The 18,779-nt window shown below is 38.4% G+C and overlaps 1 protein-coding gene across 1 annotated transcript in view; it reads left to right on the top strand.

The window, feature by feature from the left end:
- The window catches only part of plxna3 (plexin A3), a 135,236-nt gene that overhangs the window by 79,883 nt on the left and 36,574 nt on the right, over window positions 1-18,779 (top strand). The window contains exons 7-13 of the mRNA XM_074644942.1: window positions 5,211-5,351; window positions 10,229-10,329; window positions 12,249-12,372; window positions 12,469-12,625; window positions 12,721-12,820; window positions 14,115-14,229; window positions 18,665-18,779. The exon at window positions 18,665-18,779 is cut by the window's right edge and continues 86 nt beyond it. Coding sequence (XP_074501043.1) covers window positions 5,211-5,351; window positions 10,229-10,329; window positions 12,249-12,372; window positions 12,469-12,625; window positions 12,721-12,820; window positions 14,115-14,229; window positions 18,665-18,779 — 853 coding nt within the window. The remainder of the gene's footprint in view (window positions 1-5,210; window positions 5,352-10,228; window positions 10,330-12,248; window positions 12,373-12,468; window positions 12,626-12,720; window positions 12,821-14,114; window positions 14,230-18,664) is intronic.

Raw genomic sequence — 18,779 nt, forward strand, 5'->3', positions numbered from 1 at the left:
AGAGAGAGGAGTTAAAACAGAACAAAGAGTAGAACGAGTTTTAAAACACACGTGTGTGTTCGTCAGTATAATCAGTAAATGTTATTATATATTCTATCATTAGATTATTACTGATGCATTAATGTAAAGGCTGTTGTAGTTGGTTGAGCTGGAGCTCATTTTGAACCATTAACTCATCAGTCCCTCCAGGATTTCCTCTCCAGGCTTTTTTGGGGGGATTGTTGCAGCCTTAAATGCCTGATTTCACAGCTGCTTTTATCAATAAATTGCAATGCATGTTTTGAAAATTGCAAAAATAGTTGTCATTTATAATTCATTAAAAAGCAAGTGCAACTTGTTCCAGTGAGAATAAAACCGCACAGTTTGATCTGCCGATTTTCTTTCTTAGAACTATAATTAACAGCAAGTCTCCAGAATAACTCTTTTCGCCACCGCCCCGAAAAATAATTTCAATCGTCCTAAAGTCAGTGTAATCAGAAATTCTAAATGTTATCCTTTTAATTTGTTTTGTCATTTGTAATGGTTATTTGCATAAAAACTAGGGCTGTCAATCGATTAAAATATTTAATCGTGACTAATCGCACATTTTTCATCTGTTCAAAATGTACCTTAAAGGGAGATTTGTCAAGTATTTAACACTCAACATGGGAGTGGACAAATATGCTGCTTTATGCAAATGTCTGTATATATATTTATTATTGGAAATCAATTAACAACACAAAACAATGACAGATATTGTCCAGAAACCTCACAGGTACTGCATTTAGCATAAAACAATATGCTCAAATCATAACATAACAAACTGCAGCCCAAAAGGCAACAACAGCTGTCAGTGTGTCAGTGTGTTGACTTGACTATGACTTGCCCCAAACTGCATGTGATTATCATAAAGTGGTCATGTCTGTAAAGGGGAGACTCGTGGGTACCCATAGAACCCATTTACATTCACACATCTGCCCTCTCAAAATGGCCATGACAGTTTTTCCTCGCCAAAATTTAGCGTAAGCTTGAAGCGTTATTTAACCTTGTTGGTACCAACAGATTCTTTAGGTTTTTTAGCTTTGTATGATACCAGTATCGTCACTCTAGCTTTAAAACTGAGCTCCCAACCTAAAAATCACAAGTTGTGTTTATGTGTAACTTTGACAGCCCTAATTCTAATACATTAACATTATTAAATCTGGAGCCATCAAATAGTTTTATGATTAATCAACTAATTGATTAATGGACTAATGGTTTCAGCTGTACTTGTATAAACTGCTGGGCAGTTTAATTTAGAACTAAACATATTTTATAAACTCTCCATATTGTAGTAGTAGTAGTAGTAGTTGTAGTCATAGTAGTAGTTTAGTGAAATGTTATGTGCTGACGAGCAGCTGGAGAATTCAGTTTGTTATTGTCACATGATCCTGTCAGTTAATGAAACGCTCAGATTTGATCTGACAGTGAGAGTGTGTCTGTCAGCACACACACACACACACACACACACACACACACACACAGACAATACAACAGACAGCAGACAGATTGTGTGTCTCGGGGTGAGAGGTTAAAGGTCACATGTCAGTGTGTGTGTGTGTGTGTGTGTGTCTGTGTGTGTGTGTCCTCAGGCTGTGTGCAGAACAAAGCAGGTGTTGACGGTTTGAGTCCCGGCCTGGAGTCGGAGGTCAAAGTTCACTTCCTCTATCACTCTGTCACTCCATTCTTCTTCTACTGTTTCTATTTTCTGTTCTACTTCCTCTGATCGTCTATTAAAGCTCTTCCTAGTTACCAGGAATCTTTCTGTTAACACACAGAGGCTGCTGTTCTGGCCGATTTGGTGAAACTCTGTTTGATTAAATGTGTTTTCATGTCGTGGTTCCGTTACAACTGAATGTGTTGTTGTTGTTGTTAGGGGAGACATTTTTCTGTAACACAACCTGTAAAAAACCCAGATCTATAGAGCTGCAGCTCACAAAGAAACCATCATTTTATCCACTGAACAAACTGCACGATATTTGACTTAAATCATATTTTTTAGCCGTTCATATCTAGCCAGGTACATTTTATGGAGCAGCCTCCAGCTGGATTGTCTCCTAAATAAAACAGCCTAATTGCTGCTTCAGTTGGCCCCAAAACTGATCCAAACATAAGTTTTTAGATTTTAATTTAAATATGAAAACCACGCAAGCCGAATTTTCCAAAACACCAAATCCTTTCATAATAAATGTCTCAAGTTTATTTATTTTTTCGGTGTGTTTATGTCATTGAGCAAGAGAGAGTCCAAACTGACATATTTGTAATGGGAGTCTTGCCTTGGCTTGTTTCAGATGTTGGTTATATCAGTTTCATCTCTGCGTGTCCAGTACAGAGACATGTCCAGGACAGGTTTAGCTTTAGCTTAGCACAAAGACTGGAAGCAGGGGGAAACTGTTAGCTTCGTTCCATCAAAAGAGAACAACTCCAAAGCTGTCTGATTCTAAAGGCAGCTCCGTTACAAAACTCCCATTCAAAATGTGGCTATTTTGTTTCTTTCATGTGTACTGGTGGATAAAACACGTTTCATAAAATAAAATTACACATTTTTCCTAAAGGGTTTGGCGTTGGGTAAAATTTTGCTTGTGTGACATCGAGTGTGACACTATAGAAAACTGACAGATTACAACTTTAAATACGTTTTTATAGCACAGATTTCTGTGTGTTGCATTCGCTGTCTGCTGCAGTGTCCTACTTTAACGTCTCCTCCCTCGCTCTGCTGCTGCTGTGTGTGTGTGTCAGTGTGTGTTACTCTGTATCACTGTGTGTGTCTCCGTGAAACAGGATTGTGTAACTGTGGGTTCTGTTGTGAGTCAGACCTGCTGCCTCATCACTGTGTGTGTGTGTGTGTGTGTGTGTGTGTGTGTGTAGCTCGTCAGCTCTAATTAAGCTCGGCTGCTTAACGAGCAGACAGCTAATTAACACACTAAGAGAACTACACACTCTCCTCCTTCATCCCTCGCTCGGCTTTCTTCATCTTTCTTTGTTGTTTTCTGGATCTTCCATCATTCCTTCATTTGCTCTTCCACTTCCTTTCCTTCCTTCCTACCTTCTGTTCTTCCTTTCCTTCCTTCCTACCCTGTGTTCTTCCTTTCTTTTCTTACCTCTATCAACTTCTTTTTTTTTCACTGTGCAGCCTTTCTTCTTTCCTCTTCTATTCATCTCCTCATCTCTTTTCCTTCTTTCTTCTATCTTTCTTTCTTTCTTTCTATCTTTTATCCTCTCGCTTTTCTCTCCTTACTTCCTTTCCTTGCCTCGAACTACTTTCTTTTTCCCTCTGTGCATCCTTCTCTCCTTTCCTCACCTTTGTTTCATCCCTTCATCACACCTCCCTCTTTCCTTTCCTTTCTTCCTTCCTTCTTCCCTTCTTTCTGCCCATACCACTTTATTTTATCCCACCTTGCATCCTTCCTTCTTTCCTTTGTTCTTCCTTTCATACCTTCAGTTCTCCTCTTCATCTCCTCTTCCTCCTTCTCTAATCTCCACTCTCTCCTCTCCATCATTTTATTCCCTTCCTTCCTTCCTTCCTTCCTTCCTTCTATCCTTACCTCCTACCACTTTTGTTTGTCCCACCTTGCATCATTCCTTCTTTCCTTTTGTTCTTCCTTTCATAACTTCATTCCTCCTCTCTTTCCCATCTCCTCTTCCTTCCTCCTCTCATCTCCTCTCTCTTCTCCATCCTTTTATTCCCTTGCTTCCTTCTATCTGTCCTTACTTCCTTTCCTTTCTTCTATCTGCTTCTTTTTTCATCCCTCCTCCTTACTTCTCATTTTCTACTTCTTTCATCTCTGTTTCCTCCCTCCCGTCTGTCCTCAATACTCTCTCCCTCTCTCATCCCCCTTCCTCTCTCTTTTCTACCCCCTCCCTCCCTCCCTCCTCTTCCTCTGTGGTGTTTTTCTGGGTCAGACACAGGGAGGAGGGAGGTTTGGGGAGATTTGGGGAATCTTACTTTAGTCGCTCCACATTTTCAAACCGACTGCTCATCTCCTCGTCAGCCCTCTGCTGTATTTAACACTCATCACCTTCATCACCATTATCACCAGCATCATCATCATCACTATCATCATCACCATCATCATCAGCCTTCCTCTCCAGTCAGGTTTAATATCAGTAATATTGTTCATAAACACAGTACAGAAGTATCCCCACTGAATCATAAAAAAAGTCTATTATATGACTCCATGGATAATATTACTATAATATATATTACTATAATATACAGTATATCACTATATTATCTCTGTGTGTAATCCCATTACTCTGTGTCGTGTCTGTAAAATGGCGTTTGTTTTTATGCTAATCAAAAAAACGGTCCAACACTTTAGGTTCAGAGTGAGACATCTCAACAGGAGATTTTCGTTGTCCACAGAGGATGAATCTGCACAATAGATCGGTTTTTAATCGTCATCGTGATGTCAACTCGTACAATAAACACATCGTGAAAGACTGAGTTGTTGCAAAGAGAGCATCAGCAGGAAACTGCTCTTTAAAATCTTTTTATTGGTGCCTTTTATGTTCAGTTTAATGTTCAATTTGTTCAATAAAAGAATGTTATAATAATATAATTATAATATATAATAAATATAACCTATTTATTACACGGTTTTGTTGAATACTCGATTCTGTTTGGTCAATCATGGTGTTCTACCGTCTGTTATTTCTCGATAACAGACCGTTGCTATGTATAACAGACCGTTGCTATGGGCACAGATCTGAGCCATGTAATATGCGGGATAATGTACAGCTAGCGGGTCATTGTTGTAAAATAAACCCCTTCAGGGCGAGCCAAGACCCCTTCGCTCCGCGTCGGGGTGCGGCATCGCCCTGTCGAGGGTTATTTCACAACAACGACCCAGAAAAAATATGTTAAGTTTTATATTCTGAGGTTTGTTTTCACCTGTAATCAATAAAGAAGCAACATTTACAGATTTTGAATGGAAGTCTTGTGGTGTTGTAGTCTTTTCTGGCTCTTTGATGAAACGTGTTTTGAAAGTAAAGATATCACTAGTCTGGATCTTTTTTTGTTGTTTTCTTCTTTCTGTGTAATCCTCCAGCTTGTTAGCATCCCTTATTGTGTTTAATGGGGCTTTTAGCATCAAGCTAACCAGCAGGTTTTCATGTTCGCATTATTCACTGCTTTCAAAGTGTCCTGTTAGCATCAGGCTAATGTGTTGTTCCCTGTGTGTTTGTTTCAGATCCGCGTGGATGGGATCCCACCGCCGGCCCAGAATGCTTTGCTGTATGAGACGGTGACGGTGGTGGAAGGGAAGCCAATCCTGAGAGACATGGTGTTCAGTCCGGACCATCAGTACATCTACCTACTGAGTGACAGACAGGTAGGAACACACACACACACACACACACACACACACACACACACACACCAATTTATGTATAATGTTCATCACATTTATCCTGGTACACCTGCTGACCTGATAAACCAGTTAATTATGTTCTGACCATCACAAATCTGTATGTTTGCACTGCTCAGACTTAAATAAAAAAAAATCCAATAGATGTTCTGACCAAGACTAAACTCTATATTTATCTACATTATTTTATTTTATTTTATTTTTATTTTATTTTATTTTGACAAACAAAATAATTTCAGCAGAAAAGAAAGACTTTAAAAAGTGTTCTAAAATTAATCAGCATATTTCCAATGGAAGTTCATTAATAGGTTTTTCAATAGATAAAGAAAACAAAGAATCCTTCTGTACAGAAGAAAAATATATGAGTGTTAAATCAGTAGACTTCCAATGGAAATTCTGACTTGATTTTTTTTTCTTCCATAAATAAAAACTCCATACATGATAAACACTGGCTTAGTTATGGCAGATTTCCAATAAAAATTCGGAATTTTTGTTTTGTTTTGACAAAAAATCAGTCTATGCATAAAAGACAGACTATAAATAGTTAAATCATCAGATTGCCAATGGAAGTTCTGCATTGTTTTTTGATTTGTTTTGTTTGTTTGACAAAGAAAATAATCTCTACAGAAAAGAAAGAATTTAAAAAGTTCTCAAGTTCTGACTTGATTTTTTTTTCCCATAAAGAAAAACTCCATACATGATAAACACTTGCTTAGTTAAATTGGCAGATTTCCAATAAAAATTCTGACATGGATTTTTTTGACAAAGAGCAAAACTCTCTGTTTAACAGAAAGACAGAATAAAGAGTTATGAGTGTTATATCAGCAGATTTCCAGCAGATGTTCTAACTTATTTTTTTATTTTTTTAATAATTAAAAAATACACTAAAATAAGAGTTTTAACATGGTACACGACAGTATGTCAGAGGCACTGCAGTTATTTACAAAGGAGGCTAAGTGTGTGTGAGTGTGAATGTGTGTGTGTGTGTTGGAATAGGATTTCTGTTGTTTTAACATCTGCAGACAGGAAGTTGTGAATGTGACTATCGCTCAGCTGGCGCCACGATACACACTCTGTTTCTGAGTGTGTGTGTGTCCGTGTCCCATGTTAAAACTCTTATTGTACCGTTGAGAGGAAGCAGAGCGGAGTTCAACAACTGTTAGTTCCTGTACAGCTGACGACACTCACACACACACACACAGACGTGTTCAAATACAGATGTTGTTTGTTGGTCAATGTTTTGGGTGTGATGTCAGTAAACAGCTGTTTGAGGTCAGCAGGGTGTCAGAGAGTCTCTAACGGATCTGGTCCTGCAGAAATACATTTAAAAATTACACTAATTTGACAGGTTGAATTATTTCTTATAAATCTATGTCAAAGCAACACTCATATGTGCAGATAAAGAGTCGTTGGTGTGTGTGTGATCATGTCTGGGACTATTTTTGATCATGAAATAATGTTTTTCTGGGGTGTAACAGCTTCATAATGAGCTGCCTCATCATCATCACTGTAGTTGTATTTGATTGACAGGTGGAGGAGACACAGAGAGAGAAACAGACGAGTCCTCAGCTCGGTCTGTTTCACTGCAGTGTTACATAAACACACATTTACATGAGGCTGCAGCAGCCAATCAGAGCAGCCGGCTGGTTCCCACAGAGAGGAACTGAGCAGAGCCTGTAGTCAGCTGGGTGGCAGCATCATGTTAGACTTGTTATACATTTACTGAAGGAATATTTTAATGCAGGACTTTTACTGTAACAGACTGTTTTCACAGTGTTATTAATGTTTTTTTTTGTCTAACACATTTATATCAATGAGGATCAAAATGTTCATGTCCAGGCTTTCAGAGTTCCTGCAAAACTACATTTCTGGAGTCTCTGGAGTGTTAAATGTTGCGCCCCGGAAAAATGTGGAGAAAATAATCACGAGAGTGATGTGCCGTTTCCTCAGCGAGAACTTTACTCTGAGGAGCTTTTACAAAAATACACCAATTTACAAAATACAAAAATAAGAGATGCATCTTTTTGTAGAGTACATACCCTTTTTCGGTTACACAGTATTTACCTTAGGCATTCTTCTTCTCTAATATTACTGTCACCACAAAATAGCTTAACGCAATAAACTTTCACACACACCACTAAAGTGCATGAAACATTATTATATCGACAACAGTGCAAAATATACAACAATATGTGTACATGTAAATTCACAAAATGATCATGGGAAAAAGCTGAATCAAACACTTCTAGGGACTTTTATTTTGGAAAATGTCTAAATTAATCCAGTAAAAATGTTTGTTGTATGTAGTCGGAGATGTCCTGAAGTCAAATATATCAGGATCATTGTCAGGAATTATTTATTAAATTTTTTCCAGCAACCCAAAAATCAAAGAATAAAGATATTTCCCTCGTAAATAAGTGGTAATTTAATAAATTACATAAATGTCAGTATATGGGTGCTCTACAGTTGTAGCGTCGGCCCATTTGACCACGGAGATGAGAGTGACGGCCAGCTTGACCGCACGTTACCGCAATACGATAACATTTCCTGTCCGAGACAGAGTTAGCATGCAGCTTTAGCTGTCATGTCTAGCTCTGCTTATCCTTCAATGTGTGAAACCCAAATTGTTTCCAAACTTTACTGGATGTCTAGTGTTTACCACTTTGGATTTAACATGTGAGGGTGCAGGTCGTATCCACGTAGACCCTCCGCCGTTTCCTACTTTCTCGTTTCGGCTCGCTGGGGTTTGTTTTGGTTGACGGTTACGGAACGGATATGACGTCACGTTACTCAGACGGTGAATCGTTTTTTACCACCCCTAGTGCAGCCCCAATTGTAGCTAAGAGTAGTAAAACAAATTCAGTTGCATCATTATCAATGGGATTTTACACAGGATAAATGTGTGTCACATGTGATTCATTCACTTGTATTTGAGGGGTTTCTTTAAGCAGATGGATTTGTCTGCACAATTTAAACAATGCATCATTGCAGAGAATGAACGGTATGAATGTGAGAGACAGTATGAGAAGCAAAACTGCAGAATCAGCTGGTTTGTGAATGAAGTCTGGCAGAGAGATACGGCGTCACTGGTCCTTTAAAGAAAACCCCGATAATGAGGTCAGAGAGGAGACAGGACTCCTTGTGTGTGTGTGTGTGTGTGTGTGTGTGTGTGTGTGTGTGTGTGTGTGTGTATGAGTGCGCGTGTGTGTGACAATGAATGTATTCATGTGTGAACGTCTGAATAAGACAGAGACAGACAGAGTGTCCACTGTGTTTCACTGTGTTTACTGTCTCCCTGCTGCAATGACCTCTGGGTAAAAGATACTATTCTCACACACACAGACAGCCAGACTCACACACTGACTAACTGTCTGTAAAATCAAGACTAATGTGTTACACACAGGCCTCAGGCTGAGTTACTGTCAGCGGAAAACCACCAAACCACACTGAGATAACACACACACACACACACACACACACACACACACACACACACACACACACAAACAAGTAATGTGGGAATGATTTCAGTGTTACATCGTGGCCATTCAACCATAAAATCAATATCAAGTCAATTTAGCAAATTTACCTCAATAATAATAATAAAGTCACGATCAATTAAAGGATTAGAACCAGATTTATATTCATCTTGTTTTCTGTAATTTAAAGCAGAAGTCTGGTGACACTTTATTTTCACTCAATGCCACATATACCAGAGCGCCAAATGTGGATTAATCCGCCACTGAAAATAGTCCCCCATTAATGCACTATTAGAAACTAAAGAAACTCGCCGTCACAGGAGAGAAAATGATGAAAAGCTGTTGTGTAGCAGGTTAACCGAGGCTTTCACACTGACATTTGAGGCACATACGATACGTGAATATTCACTGTCAGTGTGCTAAATGGCTAAATGATGCTGGTGACAGTGACTAGCACGACGAGCTAACATTAGCTTGAACGGGAGGCTGCTGCAGTAATACAGTCATACTGTGCATTAACGTTATAGCAGCATCAGACTGTTGTCTCCAACTAAATCTCAGCCTATAGATCAAACAGTTGGCTGTTAACGCGTTGGTTATTTATAGACAACACTTAACCTAATGGGATTCAATCATATATGTAGAGATGTTTGACGGAGGAAGACTGAAGGGACATTGTGGCGATCAACCTTCATTCATTAAGGTATTGCCAACGCTCCGGTTCAGGCAAGATCGCAAAATAAGTATTAGACGTGTGTATAAATTAATACATACAAACTTGTCAAAATTACAATCCAAACATACATCAGATTGCATTGAAGTCTATGAAATCTTCTGTTTTCTATCCCCCTAAAGGGGGCGCGGCCTTGACTTTTAGCGAAGTACCCATATGGGGCGGTCTGATGTATGATCTCTCATCCATCTTTTTTGTGTCTTTGTTTTGTATGAAAACATTATAAGAAGATTTCCGCTCCGAACTTAAATCACGAACATGAGACTGACTTCGATCTTGTTAACTAAGTTAGCATAAAGTGTTTTAAGTGAAAAGTATATTTCCCAAAACATTGAAGTATCCCATCAAAGTTGCCAGTTTAGAGTCATCTCTAAGTTCTTATATATTTAAATGAAGAATCTGGATGATACATTGGTTTCCATAAATCTCCATAAATCTGGATAAATCTCCCTTTTTCTCATCGTATCCTCCTTTAATGTTCAGCTTCTCTTGTTGTTTTTCCTTCATGAACATGTTTATTAATTGTTGCTGGAACAACCTCAGACTGTGTCTCGCTGGAGCAGCGTTGTGTGACGTGTTTGATGTGATGTAAATGTGTACCAACCTGTTTATAATGTGTGTGTGTTCAGGTGAGCAGACTTCCAGTGGAGAGCTGTGAGCAGTACAGCAGCTGTTCAGACTGTCTGGGCTCAGGAGACCCTCACTGTGGCTGGTGTGTCCTCTTCAACAAGTAAGAGACTGCATCTCATATCCATCAGTCTGCGTCACATACTAACAGATGCTTCCACATTTATTTGCTACTAATTTGCAGCAGGAAATATGTTTTGTTAGAAATGTATTTCCACTTGAGTTACATTTTCTACCAACATAATCAAGTAGCCTATAAAAGAATGAAGGGTCATTATGTCACTGAAAGCCAGTAGGATGCTATGTGTATTTTATTGTAACAGAGTGTCTTTATTATCAATAACTAACCAACCATCAAACTGTCAGGAGGTGGCACTATATGCCTCTATTAATCTGGACCTTTATCTCAGTACTTGTTACTTTGTTCGTCAATAAACTAAGTTAGCATTTGCACTTATTGATTACTTAATTGTGTTATATTATATTATATTATATTACACCACATTTTATATTTTATTTTATATTATTTTGTGCTATTTTATTTTATATTATTTTATTTTATGTTATTTTATGTTATTATATGTGTTGTTTTATTTTATACTGTTTAATGCTATTTTATTTTATATTTTAGGTTATTTTATTTTTTTCATTTTATGCTATTTTATTTTATATTAATTTATTTTATTTAACTTTATATTTTATTTTATATTATTTTGTTATTTTATATTATTATGTGTTATTTTATTTTATGCTATTTTATTTTGTTTCTCATGTTCCATGTAAAAAACATATGTTAAGATCAAAATATATACTTGAGTACATGTAAAACACAGTCAAGTATTAAACCGATCAGTATTTACAACAAGGACTAATTAATTTTTACTGCAGTAAAATACTTAAATAAAAAATAAAAAGCATGATATTAGCTTATGTGTCAATATTGGCAATGTAATATACAGAATCACACATTGTGATACGCAGCAGGGTCAGACAGGTTTTCTCTTCCTGTCATTCTTCTTCCTCTCAGCTCCTCATCGTCTTCTTCCTCTCAGCTCCTCATCGCCTTCCTCTCGTCTCTTTCTGTCCATCTGTTGTTAATTAGAAGTAAACAGCTCATTACTGCAGTCTGATGTGTTCTGTGTGGAGCTACATATGTTGGAGCTGCTGCTCTCTGCAGACACAAACATGCAGCTTCACCTCCGACTGTCTGCTGCTCAACACTCCACCTGCACAACACTGATAACACACCTGCTATATACTGTATGTGTGTTCTTGTTTGGGGAAAAATACTTTAACTTCACGAAAATGACTAAACTAATGTTAGTTAATATGTAACTGTAAAATAAACAAATTCATAAATAAATTCATTTATAAAAACATATCAGTAAGTAAGTAATATAAAATGATACATATTTAAAAAATAAAGTAGTTAGTAAAATGTAAATTTGAAAATAAATAATCAAATAAATATTATTTAGTAATTTGAATTTAAAATATGTAAATAAATAAAATAAATAGCATGAAGTTAAAAGTAAATTATTAAAACCAGTAAATACATACATATTTGAAAATAACTCAATTAGATTTAGTTGATAATTAGTTATAATTAGAATAATAAAAAAATGTCTAAATTAATTAAAAAGTAATTAATTACAAATAATTAAATAATATAAAACTACAAAATAAGTAAAATGTTAAAATAAAGTAATGCACAACTAAATAAGTAAATACATAGAATTTAGAAATTAATAAAATAAATAAATATTGAAATATTAGCGAATTAAAAAATAAAACAAAAACTTAATAAAGTAATAAATAATTAAATCAATGCATTTTAAAATAAAGATGTAGGTTAAAAAAAATCATAAAATCTGAATATAAATAAATAAACAGATGTGTGTTCAGTATGTTGACCTCGCGGTGACCTTTGACCCGCCAGGTGTTCCAGGTAGGATAAATGAATGTGTGTAAACAGCTGTGTGTTCAGTATATTGACCCCGCGGTGACTTTTGACCCCGCCAGGTGTTCCAGACAGGAAGCATGTGATAAGTGGGAGGAGCCTCAGCACTTCAACACCCGGCTGGACCAATGTGTCGACATCGCTGTTACCCCGAGCAACATGTCGGTGACCTCCCCGGCAACACAGGTACACACTCACACACACACACACGGATCAATGACAGGTGATGGTGTCGACACACACCTTGACTCAGGTGTAACCTCTTTCTCTCTCTCTCTTTAGTTAACCATTCGGGTGCAGAACGTGCCGGCGCTGTCGGGGGGCGTGTCCTGTGTGTTTGAGGAGCTGAGTGAAACCTCCGGAGAGGTGCAGGCTAAAGGTCAGGTGATGTGTATGTCACCGTCACTGAAAGACCTGCCGACAAACACACACTCCTATGGTGAGAGACACACACACACACACACACATGATGTCATCATGATGTGAATCGATATCAGAATGTGATCAATAACATGTTGATGTTATTGATTTCAGGAGAGAAGCGCGTCGTCCAGCTCAGTCTGCGCTCCACTGAGACCGGACATCAGTTCATCACCACCACCTTCATCTACTACAACTGCTCTGTGCTCAACTCGTAAGTCTAGAACCTCCTCATCTCCTCTCCTGTCTCCTTGTTTACTCTCCTTGAGCCCTGTCCTCTTCTTTCCTCTCCTCTTGTTTCCTCTCCTCTCTCCCTATCTCCTCTCCTTGATCCCTGTCCTCTTCTTTCCTCTTCTCTTGTTTCCTTTCCTCTATCCTTGTCTCCTCTCCTTGATCCCTGTCCTCTTCTTTCCTCTCCTTTTGTTTCCTCAACTTGTTTCCTCTCCTCTTGTTTTCCTGTCCTTTTGTTTCCTCTCCTCTCTCTTGTTTCCTCTCCTCTTATTTCCTCCCCTCTCTTGTTTCTTCTCCTCTCTCGTTCTCTCCTCTCCTCCATCCATGTCTTCTTCTTTCCTCTCGTTTTGTTTCCTTACTGTGTTTCCTCTAATTTTTTAGAGGAAACAAGAGGAGATCTCCTTGTTTCCTCCCCTCTCTTGTTTCCTCTCTTTCCTCCTTGTTTCCTCTCCTTTCTCCTTGTTTCCTCCCCTCTCTTGTTTCCCCCCCCTCTCTTGTTTCCTCTCCTCCCTCCTTTTTTTCTCTCCTCTCCTCCTCCCCTCGGGTTAGCAGATTTACGGGGTAACATAATCTGTGTGGCGGGCTCGCTGGGGTTGCCACGGTAACAGCAGCTCTGAGCTCTTGGACACAGAAGACACAGAAACACTTCCTGTCTCTGCTGGGAGGGTTTAACATCTTTAACACAAACACACACACACAGAGGAGTGTGTGTCTCTTTGTTAACACCATCATAATGAATCCAGTGCTGATCTCACTGAGACAGTGAACTGTATTGTTGAGTCAGGTGAGGTGCTGACGCAGGTGTTCAGGTTCATCTTCACCTGCTGACGTCACCAACAGATTAGAGATCTTTTACCAACAACAATGGGTTTTAATCTGACTCAATCCCACATCCACCGTCCTGCTGCCACTAATACTCACTAGAGCACCACATGTGTACGAGGGCTCGAGCCGGCCCTGCAAAAACCTGAGTTTCTCTCCAGGGTTGGTCGAGTTACTTTAGTAACCTATAGGGATGCACCGATACCACTTTTTTTCAGACCGAGTACGAGTACAAGTACTTAAATTTCCCTGTACTGTGATGTTGCTCGTTTTCTGCTTTACATACTAAATAATGGTGAAACTTCCCCCAGTAAAACCATGTTTCCACTAACGTTAGAGGCCGTTGTGTGAGACTCGTGTCCTGAAGTGTTGTTATAATGCGTGTATAGTAGTATATCACCATGTTCTTTATTTTAAAATTGTAATCTGCAAATAATCCCCATTTTCCTCCCCAGGTGTACTTCCTGTGTCAGCAGCGTGTTTCCGTGTCACTGGTGTAAATATCGTCACGTCTGCACCAACAACCTGCAGGACTGCTCCTTCCAGGAGGGACGAGTCAGCAACATGGACGTATGTACACGATTTCTATGTTCACATTATGGTTTATTAGACTTCCACTGAGGTCAAATCTAACTACCAAGAATAATTTAAATAATTTATTAGAAAATATAATCTCAAATATGATGTTTTTAAAATTTATATCCAGTTAAACAGAATAATTGTAGCTATTTATAGTTTTGCAGCTGCAGTGTTTTTCTTTCCTTCGTGATGATGATGTGAGAGTGAAGATGGAGGTCAGAGCTGCTCTCTCTCGCTCTCTCTCTCTCTCTGTCATTACATGGTTCAGTAAACAACTGTAAAGCTTCAGGTCAACAGTGAAGGGCACACACACACACACACACACACAGTGCTGCTGCATTCAAGGACTCTGTGACTGATGTGATTTAAGCTGAGACGCATCGATGAGGGACGTCTTCAGAAAATAAACCCAACAGGAATCCAACATGTGAAAACTGTGACGTAGATTTAGTTATTTTCTCAGGTTCAAACGGTCTCTGCTCTCAGCTGCAACGTCACATGATCATCACTAAATATACAGACGATTAACTGCCGCAGCTTTCACGTCTCTGAACGTTTTCATTTCCATAGAAACGCAGTGAAACTGATGTCTGCATGAAAGGAAGATAATGGAAAAAACACCAGTATGGCCCCTTTATTTATTTCTTTTTTTTCCTGCAATGATTATATTACAGTTATTATTAATATAAATAATCTGGTTTTCACTTGGAAATATACTTTGTTGAACCTTATAAACTGAAAGGATGGAGGTCTTGAATAGGACTGGGTATCATTGAAAACACCTCTAGTGCTGCTGACTCCACACCCCCAATCGACTGTGAGAAATATAAACACGTCTTTCTACAAAACCTGTTTTAAATGTTGTCTAAAAACAAGCAGCCGTACAAGAACTTTGTTTCAATAAAATAGTCTGAAACCTAAAAAATTAGGATGTAAATACTAAGGACCTGAGTAAAGAACTAGAGGTTCACTCAGACAGCGCAAACCCCCGCCAAGGCTGTTTCCTTAAGTGAAAAATAATGCTTGTATCCGCCCTGTGATTCTGATCCACTCCTCAATGTAATGGGTTCTTCCTTGGCCCATGTTGCACCGTTCCACCAAAGACCGTATTTTACTAAGAAGTGAAAGTCAATTGTTCGTTCCATTGCAACATCAGCGCCCAGCAGCTCAACAAGTTATTACCTTGAGCTGATTGATCCGATTGGAGCAGGTAGTGCTCCAGGACAGAAGATAACTTCCTGTAAACCAGTGTGTAGTATAACATGTAAACAGTAGTAACAGATCAGCTGTCAGTCTAACGAGCTGCCCTCGTTATCTCGTTAGCAGACTGCGAGCAGGGAGCGCCTTGTTTGGGCGTCTCGTTGACGTGATTGGTGCTCGATGTCATTGCAGGGTGACAGTAACAACCTCTGATTGGCTAATTGGTTAATAGAAGATGAATAGCCACTTAATTGACATGAAAGCATCCAATCACAGCAATTAATGTTAATTACCAGGCAATTAGGCTGACTAAAGAGAGAGGGCGGGGGAGCTGAGAGTGTGAGAGGAGAGAACAGAGATTCAGGATAGACAGACAAAGGGGAAGAAGGATGGGTTTTTCAGATTAAAAGTCTCTTTTTCATATCTTGGAAACAGAAGTGAAGAGTTAAAGAGGACTATCTGATCATCTGTAGCTGAAAATAAAAAGAATCTGTCAGCAGAAAGACGAGAGGAGAGACAGAGGAGCAGCTGTAGGAGGAACGCACAGTCAAACCATTGAGAACATTTAAACGTATTGAGATGAAGTTAAAAAATTCGACATCTTTAAAGGCCAAATAAACCTGTGATTCTCAACGTGGGGTCCGTGGCAGTCTGCCAGGGGGTACCGCAAAATAATTAACTATAAACTATAAAATTGTGCTGTATCATTAAAAAGTACATACTGTATCTACAAACGGGGATAAAATGCACCAATAAAACAAGCATATTGTGTCCATTACTACCACCCACGTTAGCTTTGGGCCAATAGAAACTGACAACAACAAGCATGTTTTAAACCCAAAGTCGTAAACACTACACATCCAGTAAAGTATGGAAACACTTTGGGTTTCACACATAGAAGGAAAAGCAGAGCTAGACATCACGGCTAAAGCTGCATGCTAACTCTGTGATGGACAGGAAACGTTATCGTAACGTTCGGTCAAGCCGGCCGTCACTCTCATCTCCGTGGTCAAATGGGCCGACGCTACAACTGTAGAGCACCCATATACTGACATTTACGTTAAATGCATTCAAACGGCCCCGATGGAGCTGACCATGGATGTATAAAGAGAACGGAGCTGACGGGAGAGCTAGAGATGACCTTGGAGAAGTTAGAGGAAGAATACACTTGTGACTACATCCGGTTTTCTAAATAAGGTGTTAACAAAGGGAACTGTATATACAAAATACATATATGGAAATAAGATTGATTGGATTATATTCACCAGAAGTTTAAAACATTACATGTCCCTTATAAATTAAACAGAAAATACCACTAACTTGTGAGGGAAATGTCTTTATTCTTTGATTTTCTTGGGTTGCTAGACATTTTTTTAATAAATAATGCCTGACAATGACTGATATATTTGACATCCTTGCTTAAAATCAAACATTTTTACTGAATTAATTTAGATATTTTCCAAAGTAAAAGTCCCTAGAAGAGTATGATGCAACTTTTCCCCATGGTCTAGTGTTAAAAAGTTATCAAAAATCACAATAAATCGTAATATTGAATCCCAATACTTAAAAATTGCAATACATGCAGTATCGAATCGGCACCCAAGTATCATGATAGTATTGAATCAGAAGATAGGTGAATAGTCCCAGCCCTAATTGTTTCTCAGCTCATCAACGCTGCCTCACATCACACGTTTTACACTTTCACTCTGCTTTCAGTTTCACATTGAAATGATTTCTGTCACCTTGTTTCACACTGAGTGTCACAGGTGAGCCCAGTGTTTGGATAAATGTCCAATGTTTGCTGAGAGACTCAGTTGGCCTTTATCCCAAACACACACACAATGTCACACACACACACTCGCTGTCACACCGTCTCCACAGTCGCTGCTGGCGTCCGCTGTGCTCTGGTCCACTTCCTGTGGAGCTAATGGTCTTCCTGTCAGTCACAAGGCAATTAATTACCGTGGTGACGCTCATTAATGAATGTTTCACCCCACTGAGAGACACAGTCACACTGTGTGTGTGTGTGTGTATTTGTGTGTTTCCAGTCGCCTCAGGAAGTTTCAAAGCTTGGATCCGTCACCAGCTGTCCATTACTGAACACACACACACAGCCGACAGTGTGACAGAGTACACACAGTAATATAATAACTTTATTTATAACGCCTTTCAAAACTACCGTTACAAAGTGCTTCACAAACGAGGACAAATAAAAGTAGGCAGGATCAGATACAAGATCACAGTCAACAAATAAAAATAACACATGAAACAGCAAAAAGTAAAAATAATGGACAACAATACACATCAATAACAGAGAAAATAATCAAGAAATGTATTCATAACCAATATCTGTTAAAATAAACTATATTTTTGTATTATTAATATTTTCTTATACCCACATTTAACCATTTAAACTGCAGTCCCGCCCTACTCCAACACTCCTACCGCAGGATTGGACACTGCTGTCACTTCCACTTTGATTGACAGGTCTCTTAATACAACAGTAGAAACAAAGAAGAGGGTTGTTAATAATTTCTGAAGCTGCCATATTTAAAGCTCTAATCAATAATTGATACCTGGTAATGGATGAAGTGTCTCTGTGTGATGTTAAAGTGTCTCTGGTTGACTTCTATGCTGATGATACCATCTTATCTCTCACAAACCAGCACAAACTCCTCCAGTTTACACTCTTTTTACAGTTTTATTTTATATTTTTATATTTTATTATATATCTATTTTCCTCCAGACCTCTGTTTATAGAGGACTAAAGCTGCCATTATAATAAATAAATAAATAAAAAAGAAATGTAGAAATAAAATATGCTAAGAAATAGAAATTTAAATGAATAAAATGTATTTATTTATTTAATAAATAGCTTATTTTTGTATTCATTCATTTTCATATTTAATTATTTTCCAATTTGATCTATTTATAATCTTTTAATTTTTCCATTTCTGTGCATATTTCTTCATTTTCAAATTAACATGCACATTTATTTAATAATTGGGGACTACTCCGTATATTTTATCAATTTAAAGCTTGTTCCGAAAAAGACAACATGTTTTCATTTCTAAAGAGCACAGAGCGTTGATGTTCCTGCTCCAGTCCGTGTCCTCATTGCTGGATCAGTTAAATGTTGAATTATAATGAGAATTTGTTGTAATTTACTGTGTGTGTTGACTGATAGCAGAGTGTGTATTAACTCCCTCCCTCTCTCTCACTGCAGGGTTGTCCTCAGATCCTTCCCACCTCTGACATCCTGGTCCCGGCCGGGATGGTTCGTCCAATCACGTTGCGAGCTCGTAACCTCCCCCAGCCTCAGTCGGGTCAGAAGAACTACG

This window comes from Sebastes fasciatus, chromosome 8, assembly GCF_043250625.1.
Source record: "Sebastes fasciatus isolate fSebFas1 chromosome 8, fSebFas1.pri, whole genome shotgun sequence".
NCBI lineage: Eukaryota > Metazoa > Chordata > Actinopteri > Perciformes > Sebastidae > Sebastes > Sebastes fasciatus.